General features: G+C 41.8%; 2 protein-coding genes across 2 annotated transcripts; one reads left to right on the top strand and one right to left on the bottom strand.

Moving 5' to 3' along the window:
- Positions 1-1,094: 1,094 nt before the first annotated feature.
- slc35e3 (solute carrier family 35 member E3) lies at positions 1,095-5,327 on the bottom strand. Its single transcript, XM_018694863.2, has 8 exons — positions 5,048-5,327; positions 3,574-4,037; positions 2,940-3,050; positions 2,656-2,715; positions 2,133-2,231; positions 1,928-2,010; positions 1,474-1,558; positions 1,095-1,374 (listed from the first exon to the last, which is right to left on the bottom strand). The coding sequence occupies exons 2-8, from the start codon at positions 3,973-3,975 to the stop codon at positions 1,273-1,275; spliced, it is 942 nt and encodes a 313-aa protein (XP_018550379.1). The 5' UTR covers positions 3,976-4,037; positions 5,048-5,327; the 3' UTR covers positions 1,095-1,272.
- A 393-nt stretch (positions 5,328-5,720) lies between these two features.
- On the top strand, positions 5,721-14,784 carry LOC108895891 (nuclear pore complex protein Nup107). Its single transcript, XM_018694862.2, is given in 28 exon segments — positions 5,721-5,842; positions 6,500-6,582; positions 6,967-7,062; positions 7,188-7,282; positions 7,492-7,627; positions 7,712-7,782; positions 7,784-7,816; positions 8,108-8,223; positions 8,306-8,354; positions 8,444-8,515; positions 9,015-9,103; positions 9,212-9,287; positions 9,375-9,488; positions 9,664-9,754; positions 9,934-10,013; positions 10,617-10,676; positions 10,866-11,011; positions 11,127-11,175; positions 11,336-11,405; positions 11,555-11,670; positions 11,936-12,125; positions 12,237-12,343; positions 12,646-12,748; positions 12,997-13,154; positions 13,349-13,474; positions 13,632-13,745; positions 13,937-14,104; positions 14,577-14,784. Coding segments are annotated over 28 exon segments (2,724 nt in total). The 5' UTR covers positions 5,721-5,834; the 3' UTR covers positions 14,685-14,784.
- Positions 14,785-15,265: the final 481 nt, after the last annotated feature.

Below are 15,265 nucleotides of genomic sequence, written 5' to 3'. Positions count from 1 at the left end.
TATTAAATACACAGCCTCTCCCACACCACCTGTGATTCCAGGTGAAGGTATGCATCTGAAATGTTTGGGTTTTTTTCAAGAGGAAAAAAAAAATCAGTAAGTCCCAGTTAAGTGGGTGTGATCAGATTCCTCATACTCACCGACAGTCAGCAAAATTTAATAGGTTCTTTTAAAAACTTTTAGAAAATAAAGAAAAAAATAAATTAAACTAACACTGAATGAGACTCAGAGCAGTCCAAAACCAGAAAGAGAAACACTCTCTAGACCATAAACACTCCATTTAAAACCTATTTAATCATTGAGAACAAAGAAGATTGTGACCCAGCATTGTTGCTGTTCAGTCGATATAGCGCTGACCTCCAAAATGGAGTAAGCTGTTGTAGTTTATTAGCTGTGTTGCACCATCCAATTTTATTTAACCCCTTCCTGTCCAAGTAGAAACTGCTCCACGAAAGAGGAACAGTTTACAGACAGTTGGGAGACAAGGTTTGATGGTGCAACTACGTCTTATAAAGCAGTGTGCTGCTGTTGTGGGGACAGCTTGAGGACGTACTGTCACTGTCGAGGTATACTGAAGGATAAGTTTGAGCAGGATTTGATAACGTATAAGCAAAAAAAAGTTTTCAATCAATGATAAATCCCTTATACTGTAGATACGATCTTATAGAAGGGGACTGGTTGTAGTCCACAAACAGCAGGTACACACAATGAGCTTAAACAAATAGGCTTGGTTATTAAAGGCTCCCATTCATTTTTTCTGCCCTGATGTCAGCTGTAATGAATGTGGATATTTTTCAGCACTATAGAAGATCTGAATAAAAGCAGAAACACAAGAGGAGGATATATGATGCTGAAATGTGTACTTTTGTGTGTGTGTGTGTGTTGAGCTGCCATTGTTCTCTGCTGGGCAAACTGAGCTAGCAGGAGAAAATACTATTATTATTTTACTAATATCATTACTATTATTATATTGTTTTCATGGCAGCGCCTGCCTCCAGCAGCAGATGAAAGTTTGATGCCTTGCTCACTGTTCACTAACTCTGCCCACCCTGTAGCCTCCATTTGAATCATGGGAAGAGCACAAAGGGCAGAGGTGACATGTTGATATGTAGTACGCATTTAATCCTGTCTGGGAACCACGATAAAATTCTTAACTTCCCTAAAAAAATACTCATAATAAAATAAAAAATATATAAAGAGGTCTCTGCTGCCAGTCACACTGTGCGCAGCCAATGGCAGGAGTCCGTGCACTTGATGGACAGGTAAGTCACTCTATGGTCTTTGAGCCAGGCGGCTCTTCCCCTCCTCCTGTTCAACCAGTTTGAAGTGAGTGTAAGACAGGATTCCTGCCAGAGTACAGAGGATCCCCAGTGCCTGAGTGTGAGACAGAAAGACAGGTAGGGAAAAGGAGGTTTAGAGAAAATAACTGGAGGTTGCTGGTTTGAATCATCAGAGCAGCACGGTAAGACTCACCTGGTTGAGTGAGAGGGGGTCATGGAAGAGCAGGTATCCTCCAATCAGGGTGATGCAGAATTTAAAATGACCAAACATGTTGTAGCTGAGAACAAGAGTCAGGAGAACAATGACACATTCAAAACCCATCAAAAATAATGAATCTGGTATCTGAAATAACTTCTTGAAGACCTCCAGGAACCCTCAACAAGACCACTACTACACCCCTTAAGTCTCACACAAATCTCTCCAAGAGGATCAAAAATCTGCTCAAGAAGTTCAGTTTGTCTCCTCACAAACACCCAGCCCTCCCCAAGAAAACCAAAGAAAACCCAACGAGATGCCAACGAAATCCCCCAGAAAGAAGACCGGAGACCTCCTCAAGAGGTTCTGAAGTCAATTTTAAAAGATTAGAAAGCTCTTCACAAAACCCTAAAACCACTTATATATCAAAGCCCTGTGTATTTAAGGATACGTGACAGCTGAGGTGTTTCCAATGATCCAGTAGATGGACAGGTTGACCAGGAATGCCACCACACCTGAGAACAGCACTGTCATCTGGGCAACAAGAGGAGAGCATGGTTACCCCAGCAACATGGCAATGAACAAAATCCGAACCTTAAGTGTTTTCCTTCCGTTTATTTTGTGTGTGTTTGTGTGCGTCATCGTGTGAGTCTCACCAGAGCAGGCAGAGACCAGGGTCCAAATATTCCTCCATCTCCAGTCAGAGGCTCAAAGCAAGGAACGATGCAGAGCAGGAAGCCTGACGACAGAGGAGCCTGACAGGACAGTCACTGTGTTAACATCAGTCATAACATCTCATTCTACATTAATATAACATGCAACTATTACAGTCATAGTACTAATATTTGGGGATGAATTGAGCTGAACTGCACCTGTATCAGAACCAGTGGATGTGTTTTTGATTTGTTCTGAACTACCAAATTTGCAGTCTTTTGTATATTTTACCACATCTGTGTAAACTAGCAAGTCCCAATTATAGGTGAAAAGAAAAAACAGATGGGACCCTCTATCAGAGAATAGTGAGTATTAAATTGCTCTTTTACGATTTTACTCACAGTATTAACTTCCTATTAAATTGCTGGCTGTAGTAGTAGTTTAGTGATATGACTGATATTAAATTATAAAGCAGTACCACTGCTGTTACTGTTAACTTTATCTGTCTCTGGTGTTGAGTCATACCTGATAGTACAGGAGCTGCATGGAGTTCACCTGGAGCTCATGTTGTTTAGCCCCCACCCACTGAGAAAGAGAGACAGGGAGAGAAAGAGGAAAATTTATTTATCTTTTCAATTCAGTTTTATTTATATAGCGCCAAATCATAACAGAAGTTATCTCAAGACACTTTTCATATAGAGCAGGTCTAGACTGTATATATTATTATATTTACAGAGAGAGACCCTATAGTTTCCATGCAACAAACTCACGCTTTTGCCATCTGACTTGACTGTACCATATTTACTCACCACTTGGTAAAGCGACGTCACCAGAACACCCAGTGCTGCAAACACTGTCCCCAGCAGGTTGAACCGCACATCATAGTACGAGTTCAATATCACTCCTAATGTTATGGGCACCTGCAGAGACAGACAGAAACAGACATTATAAACCAGAACCTTATTTTTCAGGCACTTTCTTATTATGGTATCCCCAGTATAACATGAACGCAGCATTCGCCTTGTTTTCCATTACAGACCAGCCTCCAAGCAGGACCTGGATCAGCCAATCGGCTTGCTGTTACCCATAATACCCTTCTCTGTGAAGACCCACACAGATTGTCTTTACATATATTATTCAGAGAATCAGAGAATGATCTAAGCCTGAGACACAAACCTGAATCGTACCTGTGTCTTTAAGACCAAACCTGGCTGAACCCAAGAAATAAACCTGACCCAGGACTATATTTTTGCCTTTTACCCACATTCCTCATCCACTAATGAAAAACACTGGCTACACTCATCTCCATTCCTCTTCTCACTGGACGCTGCACATCTCCATGCCTTGTCAGGACCCATCAGGTTTATGTTGAGGAGCCTGTGGTCACAGCTTTAGGCAGCTGCTAGATTACTGTAAAGAGGAGATAACCTAAGCGCCCCTTACCAGTGTGAGTTTAATCTTAGTGGAGAAGGTCTTCTTGTAGTAGGTGGTCTGGATGAGGATGATGACAGGTGTGGTCATGGCTTTGGCCAGCTGGTACGTTCCTATCGAGTTGTTCTGCAGGGAAAGGTTGGTGAAGGCCACAAACCCGCAGAAACTCAGAGCCAGCCACACGATCCTGCGAACTGGGAGGCTCTTTGGAGAGAAAACATCCATTTTGTGGCAGATGTAGAGTCCCAGCCAGGTGACCACAAAGTGAACCAGGGTAAGGGTCATGTTGGGGAAGCCATAGTGTACATAGATCCACTTGTTGATGAAGACAATGCAGATGGAGGACAGCAGGTTGACCAGCAGCCCAGCGACGATGCGCCTGTTGGCTGAGAAACCAAACAGCCTGTCAGCCATGGTCCTGGAAGTCTCCTAGCTTGGCTGAGCTTTGTTTAACACAGCTGAGCTCGCTGTTCACACTGCAAAAACAGAGAAGAAGCATGTTAGAAAGTCTGAAACTTCAGCCATATTAAAGTTGATCCTCTTCAGAGAATCATGATTATACTCTAACATGATAAATCTTACATAATACTGTGTTTACAGACACTTCCCTTCATGTTATAGCTATAGTGCAAAGATGATGACGATCATTTGATGCTTAATTTGCTGTGTTTCCAAGATACTACTCAATGGTGAAGAAATATATATATATATAAGAAATATGGCCTGACCTGCTTTTCCTATCTTTTTAACTGAATATTTGGATTTTTTTTTACTTTTGGGCAGACAAAACAAGACATTTGGAGATACCACCTTCAGCTCAGCCACATTAATTGGCAGATCAATTTATAATAAAATAAAATAGCCCTACATATAATGACAAAACACTGAAATGGAAATGTTGTTGTCTTTTATATTTGATAGTTTCACTCAAATTTGTTGATAATATCTGTGTTGTATGTTAAACCCAGTTGTCAAATATACTTAAGTTAAAGATACAATACTTTCCTTTAAAATGTAGTGGTGTAAAGTCGGCATTACATTCTAATAGTCACGTAATGTACAAGTACCTCACATTTGTACCTACGTACAGTACTCGAGTAACTGTACTTCATTACTTTCTATCACTGTTTTCACCTCTAACTCGAACAACACAGGTGAGAGAACATGTTGCTGATAGGATCTGCTGAATGTAAAATAACGGTTTTTTTTGAACGAAGTTTGGCGTGGTGGACCGACTGGTTCAAAACTGAAGTAACTGCCAATAATACATACATAATGCAAGTTAAATGGTAAATTACAGGTTATGTGACATGTTTTGTTGGTAGTTAATACATTACAGTGTTAAGATTAAGTCTGAATGTAACGGTTCATTTCACCCAGACGAGACTAATGGTTTCCCTGTCGGTTCTCTCTCTCTCTCTCCGTGTCTGTCTCTCTCTCCGTGTCTGTCTGTCTCGCATTCTGCCACGCAATGAGAAAAGTTTACCTGGGGTCTCCATCTTTCCATCTGTCTCCCTGCTTCTGCCCCTCCGTGTTTTACTCTGCCTGACTCACTCCGGCCAAACCACCACCCGTGAGATACCGGGGCTGTGCGTGTGCCTCTCCCTGTCAGTCGGAGTGCCAATCCCGGCCTTTGCAGTGAGGTATCCCCGCAGCAGTTATTTGGGGATTTTTCTTCCCTGCGTCCCTGCTGAATACACCCGTGTTCTCTGGTTACAAACTGCCCTGTGTGTTCCTGTTTCCTCTTGTGTTTATCACCGTTTAACGATTGTGTGTTGAGCAACAGCGGCTGCTGCCGGACTGGAGGGTGGAGGAGAGCAAAGATCATCAAATAACAGATGAGTCACTCCACATAGGAAAATGTGCGACAGGAAAAAATTGATGATTAAAAAAAACAACTAAGTATGTCACAATAATGACTTGTGATGTGTTTATGAACAGTCAGAACCCTAAAAATACTGAACAGAACACAAAATGCATATACAATATTTATCTATTATAAACTCCTACCTCTCTGTTAATAAAAAAACATACGTGACTGTTTATTGTTTCCTATAACACATATATTTAAATTTCAGTCTTAATACATTTTAGGCAGTTTACAAACGAGAAATCTATCAATACTTGTCAAATTCATCGCCGCCGTGAGGGGCAGCCATGTGCCACCAGGCATCCAGTGTGCCGGAAATTCAAACGAAAGAAGAAGAAGAAAAAAGACACACGAAGAAGAATTCTGTTAAACCTCGTGAAGCGGGAATTGACAGCTCACGACCATGGACTGGTAAAACATATTATTTCACATTTTTTAAACTTTGATAAGTGCTTTTACACTTCTTTTTAGCCCTGTATGTGAATTGTGCTTCGAGCCATTAGCTGCTAAGTTAGCCGGCTGGTCCGGGTCGGGTTCATTTTACTGTGCTAGCTGGGGCTAACAATGCTAGCTCTGCTAACGCCGCCGTTCACAATCACTGTTGATGCTAACAGGCTAAGTGGTGTGTGGTTTGTGTAGTGTTGACATAAACTTAGTAGTGGAAGAAGTGCTCAGGCCCTTTACTTTAGTACAAGTATCAATGCCACATTGTAAACAGTTCTTCATTTAAATATTGCAAAGTATAAGTGCTGAAGAATTTGCAGGAAAATGTACTGAAAGTAATAAAAGTAAAAGTACTCAATACAGTAAAACGTTTCCTGCGAGTACTATACAATCAGTTGGCAATTTATTATTATTATGACCTATTACAAAACAACTAACAAAGTCTGAGTCCTCGTCTCCAACTTATGAGCCCAAATGCAGTCAGTATTCAAGTGCTCAAGTCCAGTTCGGGTCACAAGTCACACAACTCAGGATTCGAGTCAGACATGTCCTGGACGTGAGTACCACAACACCTGTGTGTTTTCATGTCAGTGATAACATGTATGAACTGGTTTTGTATCCCAGGGGTCAGAGTGAGCTGCCGTCTCCTGTTGTACGAGATGATGAGGTGACGATCGCTGCCCGGAGAAGGAGGAAGAAAGTGGCCTGTATCCTCCATCTGTTTGCATTGAATGTGTGAGTGGTGTGTTCAGCATCAGACAAACCCGTTGCTGTTGCTTATTGAAAACAATTGTGACCATTGAGTCAGTGGGAACCTCCAGATCTGGAAGAGTTTAAAAATCATAAGCAAGCATCATAAAAGCTTTAGAAGTAAATCAGTAGAAGAGGATGTTGGATGAAATTTCCAGCATCCCTGTTTGTTTGAGGTTTAGAAAAGGTAAATGAAGGAACTGAGAAACCTTGAATGTGTTGTTGTATTTCCTTTAGCTGAGACAGTTATATGGAAAATGTTATGATAAAGTGATAAAGCAGTAATTATTTATAATGTCCGAACTATCAGTTTTGTTGTTGTTCCTGACTGCTGGTCTCAGTCCCGTCACCCGGCAGTGGCAGTCCCGTTGTTTCCACGGTAACACCAGCCCGCTCCCTGCTGAGGGCTACTCCCGCGTCACTGTTCAGACAGGCTGGTAGGACACACAGTCATCACACAAGCTGATATTAAGCCTGATTTCAAGCTGCTTATTGATTCATATCAAAGAGCTCTGTATTTGACTGAATACCCACGTGTGTCTCATCTCTCGCTCTTTCTCAGTAACTCCCAGGGTTCCAGATGTTTCCTCCATTTTGGCACCAGGAGGTCGAACACCTCGATACACGCACACACCCAGAAATGCACTCAGCAGTCTGGTGAGACACAGACACACACACACACACTCATAGAGTTGGAATGTGCGAGGGGTCGCTGGTTCCATTTCAGCTTTTTCTTTAAACTGTATCCTCTATATTACCAAACACAGAAACATGGGACTCTCCCTGATAATAAAATAACCCTACAGGTTTATGTTATAACCACTCGTAATAATTTAACAAATTATGGTTTGTGTCTATGTGTCTAGAATTTGGATGACAGCGATTGGACCAACAGCATGTACACCTCCCCTGTGTCGGGACTGGAGAACACCAGCTTCTTCACAGAAGACATCACCAACCTTAGCTCAGCTCTGCTAAAGGAGGACGACCCAGGAGAGGCTGGTGAGTAAAACAAACACACCCCCTGTAACTCTGCAGTGTTTGTGTACTCCAGCTTGTTCACGCTGTACTTTTTGATTGTTTCAGCGGCTGCCAGTCTTTTCCCAGAGTTCCTTGCGTCTTTTCTGAAACATTCATCCTCTGCAGTGTTTGATCTGCCTGGAGGATTATCAGGCACTCTGCCAGGACAAGGTGAGTTTTGCGCGAGTGTGTGATCTTGTACATCTAATCTTTATGATTGCCAGTTTGAGTTTTAGGGAGCTTTGATGATGGTGAGAATTAAGGACTAGATAATATGTTGTCAAGGAGGATCCTCGCAAGTATAAAAGTATGAGTTTTAGTGTGTTTGAAATGAACCAATAGTAGTACTACAAGGTTACCAGCTAAATCCAAAATACACTTAGTACCAGCATCTGTAAATCACAATAATTAACTGACTGTTCCAGTGTAAATACTCACCGTCCTTCCCTCACTGTATTTAAGGTGGATGTGCTGCAGTCTGTGGTCCTCAGAGCCGGTCAGAACAGTAAAACAGCAGGAGTCCGCTGGCTGCTGCAGCAGGAGAGCAGCACCTGGAGACTCATCACCTCCCTCTACAGGTACCTGTCTACCTGAAGAACTGCCTGTCTGTCTAACTGACTGACTGCTTGTTTCTGATTGATCACCTGTCTGTTCCTGCAGGGATCGGGTCCAGTTGGCACTGGAAGATGACATCATGACAGACGTGGTGGTGAGTGACAGTTTATGACTGTAGGCTGACACACACACACACCACACACCACACACACATGATATGCATATTGTGATTATTTCATATAGGTTCCCAGTGAGAGTGAGAAGGTTGTGGTGGAGCAGCTTTTTCAGCGGGATGCCGTCATTCGACAGAGCCAGGTAACAATAACACACACACACACACTAACCTCAACTGCCTAGTTCACACCTGGCCAGGATGGTGGTCTTCAGGTTGTTGAAAAAACCACAGCAATGGTGCTGATGTTGGCTAATAGAACTTGATGATGATGAAATTAAAAGAGCTCCAGTCTGACGTCATATGGTCAAAAACAATGTAGGAAACATTTTATGTATCAATATAAGGAAGGTTATATTAACTTATATTATATAAGGCCTGTATTGGTCCACACAGATCTGAAGTTTTCCCCTGGTCAAAGGATGTTTAAGTCACTTGCTTCCTGAGGTTGTTTCCATTGCACACTGTCACATTTTGCTTTTATCAATACACTTGTAACTTTTCTGCTTTGTACTTTTACAATGTTCAGAATTTTCAAAATGCACATACTAAAGAGCCTTTTGAAATGAGAGCTACAAGGTGCTATACAATGTGGAAACCCACCCACTGGTAGTTGTTGACTGTGTGATCACTGTGTTGCAGCTGGTCGTTGATTGGCTGGAGTGCATCGCCAAGGATCAGATTGGAGATTTTTCTGATAACATAGAATACTATGCCAAAAACGTCTGCTGGTGAGTTCCCCTCTGTGCGTCTGTTTTTAAATATCAAGTCTATAGCATCAGAAAACTGAGAACCAAATGAGTATCACAGCAAACTCTGAATATGTGTCTCTTTCTTAGGGAGAACACTCTTCATGCACTGAAGATGAGGAGGAAGAGCGGTGCTGCCTTCACTGTTCCTCTGGTCACTGAACTGGTGAGGCCTGTTACCACAACAACACATACCTCCTCATTACTAGTGTTTTTAAATACATAGATAACCTGTGTTTGTGTGTGTGTCCAGGACCCAGATGCTCCTCTCCGACAGCAGCGCCCCCTGGCGGACCTGGACAGAGAAGATGACGCCCGACTGCTGAAGAACCTGTTCACTCTGATCAGAGCGGGGATGACCGAGGAGGTAGAGAGACAGTCAAACAAACAGGGAGAGAGAGAGGGAGATTTTGGTTCATACTGTTTTTAAAGTACATCCAACTTAATAACAACCACCAGAACAGCAATAGAAAGATTTGTTTAAGAGTGTCTCCTTTCCCTCCTGGATCCACAGCTGTTTCTGTGTGTGTGTGTGTGTTTAGGCTCAGAGGCTGTGTAAACGCTGTGGTCAGGCCTGGAGAGCAGCCACTCTGGAGGGCTGGAAACTTTACCATGATCCCAACATGACCTCAGGTAACCTCTGACTTTCTCATCACAGTCTCTAAGCGTGCACTCTCATTAGTTCTGAGTACATTTGATGGCCATAGTTGCTTCCACTGTAGACTGTTGCCTAACATTTGTTTGTCACTCTATCACTGCACATCCATCATCCCTCTCTACATGACTCCTCATCTCTTTCTTTCTCTCTGCAGGCAGTATAGAGTTGCAGCCTGTCGAAGGAAACCCTCAGAGAGGAATCTGGAAGGCCTGCTGTTGGAGAATGGCCGAAGAGGTAAACAACACAGACACACACAGGAAGGCTGATCCCTGAGGGGTAATGAAGCTATAGCATACGGTCCACAATCAAAACACTGACAGCAGATTTATCCATAGTGTCTTTCAAATAATAATCCACTTTCTGCACAGTGGTACAGTCAGTCAAATGTTTAAAAAGCAGAATATTACTGTTTCACTGTGTCCAGGACTAAAGCCCCATGCAGACTGGATTTATGTCTCTAGGGGAGTTATGGTGATTTTAACATCACCTGCTCTGGTCATTGATTCTAATCACATGTGTATATATAGGTTTTTAACTCCCACCCACAATAATAATTACATTCACAATTACCTCCTTCTTTTTCTGTGAACATGCTGCTCTTCCTGCAATTTAAGTCACTTTCTTGTGCCTTAAATAGGATGTGTGGAGGGTTTTTTTTTTTTTTTTTTTTTTGGCCCGCTTTTTTATTTTTTTAAAATCAGCTCAGTATGAGGGTAAGATCCCATAAAAGCTCATCTTGTGGACTGTTGTAATTTCAGCTACAACCTCTTACTGGTATTCTCTTTTGAGCCCTGCATTTATTTGTTTGCATAATGTTAATCTGTGTGTGTGTTCTAGGAGCAGTTAAACAGATATGAGAGAGCGATCTACGCCAGTCTGAGTGGAAACCTCAAACCGGTAATAATCATAACCATTCTGTTTGTAGTTCCCAGCTTGAACTTGATGAACACTTCCCAGAACAGTGATAATAACAACACAATAATCAGGCAGTGTAATAGTTTGTAGTGATCTACCTGGTAATAGCAGGTAATGTATGGTACATTAACATTATGTTTGTGTTTCTGTGTGTGTGTGTCTGTGTCTCAGCTCCTGGCAGTGTGTGAATCATGGGAAGACTGTGTGTGGGCGTACTTCAGAGTGATGGTCGACTCGCTGGTTGAAAAGGACCTGATGTCATCGGGTATGGCCCACCAGGAAGTGGAGACACTGCCACGAGAATACCTGGAGGCCAAGTACGACACACACACATACAGAAATACCGTACAGTGTTGAATTATGGGTTGTTTTTAGTCTTAGTGTTGTTAGGCCAGCAAATGATTTAATTTCTCTGTCTGTCTCTCTCCTCAGCTGGACCATGGAAAAGGTGTTTGAGGAACTTCAAGCCTCAGAATCGAAGGTGAAACTCACACAGTGACTGAATGTTATTGGTCAACATCAAAGTCACATGACTGAACCCAAAATAAACCCAGCTTCTTTCTGTGTGTGTGTGTGTGTGTGTGTGTGTGTGTGTGTGTGTGTGTGTGTGTGTGTGTGTGTGTGTGTGTGTGTGTGTGTAGAGGGTGTTGGAGGAGACAAAAGAGCATTACCACATCATCCAGAAGTTTGTCATCCTGGGAGATCTGGATGGTACGACTCCTCTTACCTCTGACATCTGTTTATTGCCTTGAGACCTGCATTTAGATAAATACAGGAAGATTTTTAAAAAAAAATCACATTATCAAGATTAACCCTGAAGACAGCAACTGAACTGTAACTTCTCTTTGTGTCTCTCTCAGGTCTGTTGGAAGAATTTTCTGATTGGCTGACAGCCTCTAAGCCCCTCCCCTCCCACCTGCTGCGTTTCATGTCTCACCTCCTGCTGTTCTTCCGTTCTCTGGGTTTGGCCCTGAAGGTAAAGAAGAGAAAATTTACAGTCTATATGGCCAACAGACCATTTGTCGTAGCTTGCCTTGTGGTCCAGCAGAGGGTGCACTTTCAGCCTGCCCAATTGATCTTACAAGTTTCAACAACATGATCACCTTGTGCCTACATTTTAGCAAAAATCTCAGCAGTTTTAAAACATAACGTACAGAGCTGGAAGAAAATGAGAGACTTTCTTCTACAGAGGACCAAAAGCAAGCTTTTATTTTTTTATTCTCTCCACCTGTCTGTTTTAGGAGGAGGTGTGTGTGGATGTGCTGAAGGCGTATGTCTCCCTCCTGATTCGGGATCAGCAGACTGACCTTGTGGCGAGCTATGTTGGCCAACTACCAGCTGAGCTCGCCACGGCTCAGTACGCTGCCTTCTTGGAGACCGTCACCCAGGTGGAGCTCCGCCCCCGGTGCCTGCAGCTCGCCACTGAAGCCGGTGAGACACAAAAAAATGGAAAAAAAAAAAACAAAAACACTGAGGGGCCAGTAAGACAGCAAACATTATTACTGAGAGAATACTGAATGTTTGTTTTTTTTGTTTATGCAGGTCTGGATGTTGCTGCGATAACAAAGCTGGTGGTGGAGACTGTGAGGGAGAGAGACGACACTGAGTTTACACACCACAGCCAGACGCTGGAGACAGGAACTACAAAGGTATATTTTGTCTACTAAAACTATGTTGCAGTTATTATTCTAAACATATATGTTCACTAACACACTTTAGTTTCTAACAGACATCAACAGTTTGTTTATTATACACAAAATGTTACAAATGCATGAATGAGACTAAAATTGAATTGATGAAAACCAAGAAAGTGACTAATATCTAACAAAAACAGATTTTTGTCAAAAGGAAAAGAATAAAGCTAAGTCAGGTGTCTGTATTGGCACAGGTACACTGCAGTGTTTGTAGTATTAGAACTGGGTGGAGTTACTGTGATGTTGTGCTTTGACAGGAGGACCAAAGGAAGATTGACATTATCGACTGGCTGCTGTTTGACCCCGCCCATCGAGCCGAAGCCCTAAAACAGTCCAATGCCATCATGAGGAAGTTTCTGGGTACCGTTTGATTGCCTGTTTTATTTTTTTATTTTTTATTTTTTTCATTTTTATTCATTCATCAGAAGTGTATGAACCACCTTGCTCTATGGGTCACTGGCATTGTTACTCCGATAGAAAGAGTTCTTTTGAGTTGATTTATTTAGTTTTGTTTTATTTGTTTTTTAATGGTAAATATGAGAGGACATACAAAGCATACAATGACAGGATTGTAATAGATAATATCTGTCTTTCTGTTTTTCTCTCAGCCTTGCAGAAACACGATGCAGCCAAGGCTGTGTTCTCTAAAGTACCAGATGACTCAATGAAGGAGATTTGCTGTCAGTGGGCGGGGGTCAGTCAGACCACCTTACCTGCTGAAGATGAGAACTCCATCAGAGAACACCTGTGTATCAGAGCCTACCTGGTCTGTTACCACTCCCTGTATCTATGTTATAAATAATATCAAGGCCAATTTGACCATTGTATCAGTTCGTATGACTGTATTAAGAAAAAAAAGGTACTACTAACACTGCACTGTGGCTGCTGCATTACTTCAGTCCGTTTTGTAGGAATCAATAAGGTTCATTGATCTGAGTATATCTTCTGATGGTCTTACAGGAAGCTCATGAGGCCTTCACTGACTGGTTCAGCCACAGTAGCAATGCCCCCCAGAAGCCAGCACCTGCCCCCGAAGCCAAATTCACAGAGAAAGTAGCCAATGAGATGAGAGAAAAGGAGTACCAGGTACACACACACATACAGCTCCTGTTGACTCTGATCAAAGCCTCACATCTTTAAATAACAGTACCAATACAGTGATGTATAACACTCATTCATATCAATGTTCTTACTTAAGTTGTTCACTTTCAGATGTTTACTTGTCATTTTGTGTACTTGTCAGACCTCCCTGTCTGCTTGGTCGTGTCGTCTGGAAGTTCTAACTGAGGATGTGAAAGAGAGAATCTACAATGTGCTGCTGTTCGTCGATGGAGGATGGATGGTTGACAACAGACAGGTTAGTATTTATAACAGGACACGTGAACCATTTAGGAACTTTTTAACCCAGGAGCTAAATTTAGTTTCTGTATGATAGTTACAGGTGTGCACTTACAAAATCAGATAGAACTGTTGTACTGTCCAGAATTTATTGGTGTGTATTTTTGTCTAATTGACGTCTAGAAATGACTGACTGGTTGTTGTATTCAGGATTCAGAGCAGGATTCAGAGCGCAGCCACCAGATGGCAGCATTGCGTTCTCTGTGTCTGCCTCGCCTCAGCTTCTTGCTGCTCAGCGTCCTGCAGAACTCCTCCAGACACCAGGAGGCGCTGCGACTCGCTGACATCATCTCCTCTGACCAGCACCGTCTCTACCAGGTGAATACAAATGTTCCAGCTTCTCAAATGAGAGGATTTGTTGCTTTTCTCTGTTTCTTATCATCATTATAAACCTGATATCTTGTGGGTTTTAGACTTGAACAAAACAAGACCTTTTAAGATGTCAGCACAACTTCTGTAAAGTTGCATCAAACATCTTGTCACTATTTGACATTTAGCAGACTAGAAATAATGTGCATTGATAATATTGATAATGTAAATAATGGCTAGTTGCATCCTGCTCTGCAGAGACCTCTGGAGTTTTCTGACATTTAAGAGTAATTCTTTAGCAGCTTTTATCCCTAGGTTTGCAGGGAGTATCCTTCACTGTTGGCCAAACTTTCCAGCAGTTAAATAAATACAGGCCCTGTTCTTGTTCCTGTTTTCTTCTTGTATAATGTTGATCTGCTGGTTGTCTGTCTTCATCAGGTTGTGGTTTTTAAAGTCTGTTTGTTTCTCTCCACAAATTCAGGTATTCTCTAAAGAGGAGCTGAGGAGGTTTCTGCAGAAGTTAAGGGAGTCATCGCTCTCTCTGTTGGATCGAGGACTTGACCCACTTGGCTATGAATTACAGCCATAAACTAATATATGCACATACACACATAGTCTGGAGTTTGAATCACTGTTGTCTTTTTGGATTGTTTATCTTTTTTGCAAAATAAAAGCCTGTGTTTCCTGTAGTTGTTTTGTGTAAATGTTATTTAGTTCTGTAATGCTGGTACTATGGGACTGCCAGTCAACTGCATGATCATATTAAGGTTTTTACTGTGTCTTAAAATGCCAGCAAACCTCACCACAAACAGATAAGTCTTGTTAGCATTTTGACAAGACCATATAAAATTGTTTGACAGCTGTGAAAGGGGTATGGATAAACACTCACACCATATATCATGAAATAAATAATTGGAGCAGAGTAAAATAGGAAAATGTTTTATAAGATATTTTAATGAAGTAATATTTAAAAGCTCAGAAAAAAAAGTTGTAGTTGGAAAACAGTTTTTACTAATTGTTGAAGTAACTTTTAATGCAAAAATGCCAAACCTTAAATAATTCCAGCTTCTCAAATATGACAAGTTATAAATATTGTCAGTATTATTATGTAAACAAATCAAAGTATTATGAAGATGTCACTTAGGGCCCTGGGTAACTGTGACAACATTT

Source organism: Lates calcarifer, linkage group LG18 (assembly GCF_001640805.2).
Source record: "Lates calcarifer isolate ASB-BC8 linkage group LG18, TLL_Latcal_v3, whole genome shotgun sequence".
NCBI classification, from domain to species: domain Eukaryota; kingdom Metazoa; phylum Chordata; class Actinopteri; family Centropomidae; genus Lates; species Lates calcarifer.
The sequence above is the reverse complement of the archived record's forward strand: the minus strand, read 5'-3'. Positions and strand labels throughout refer to the sequence as shown.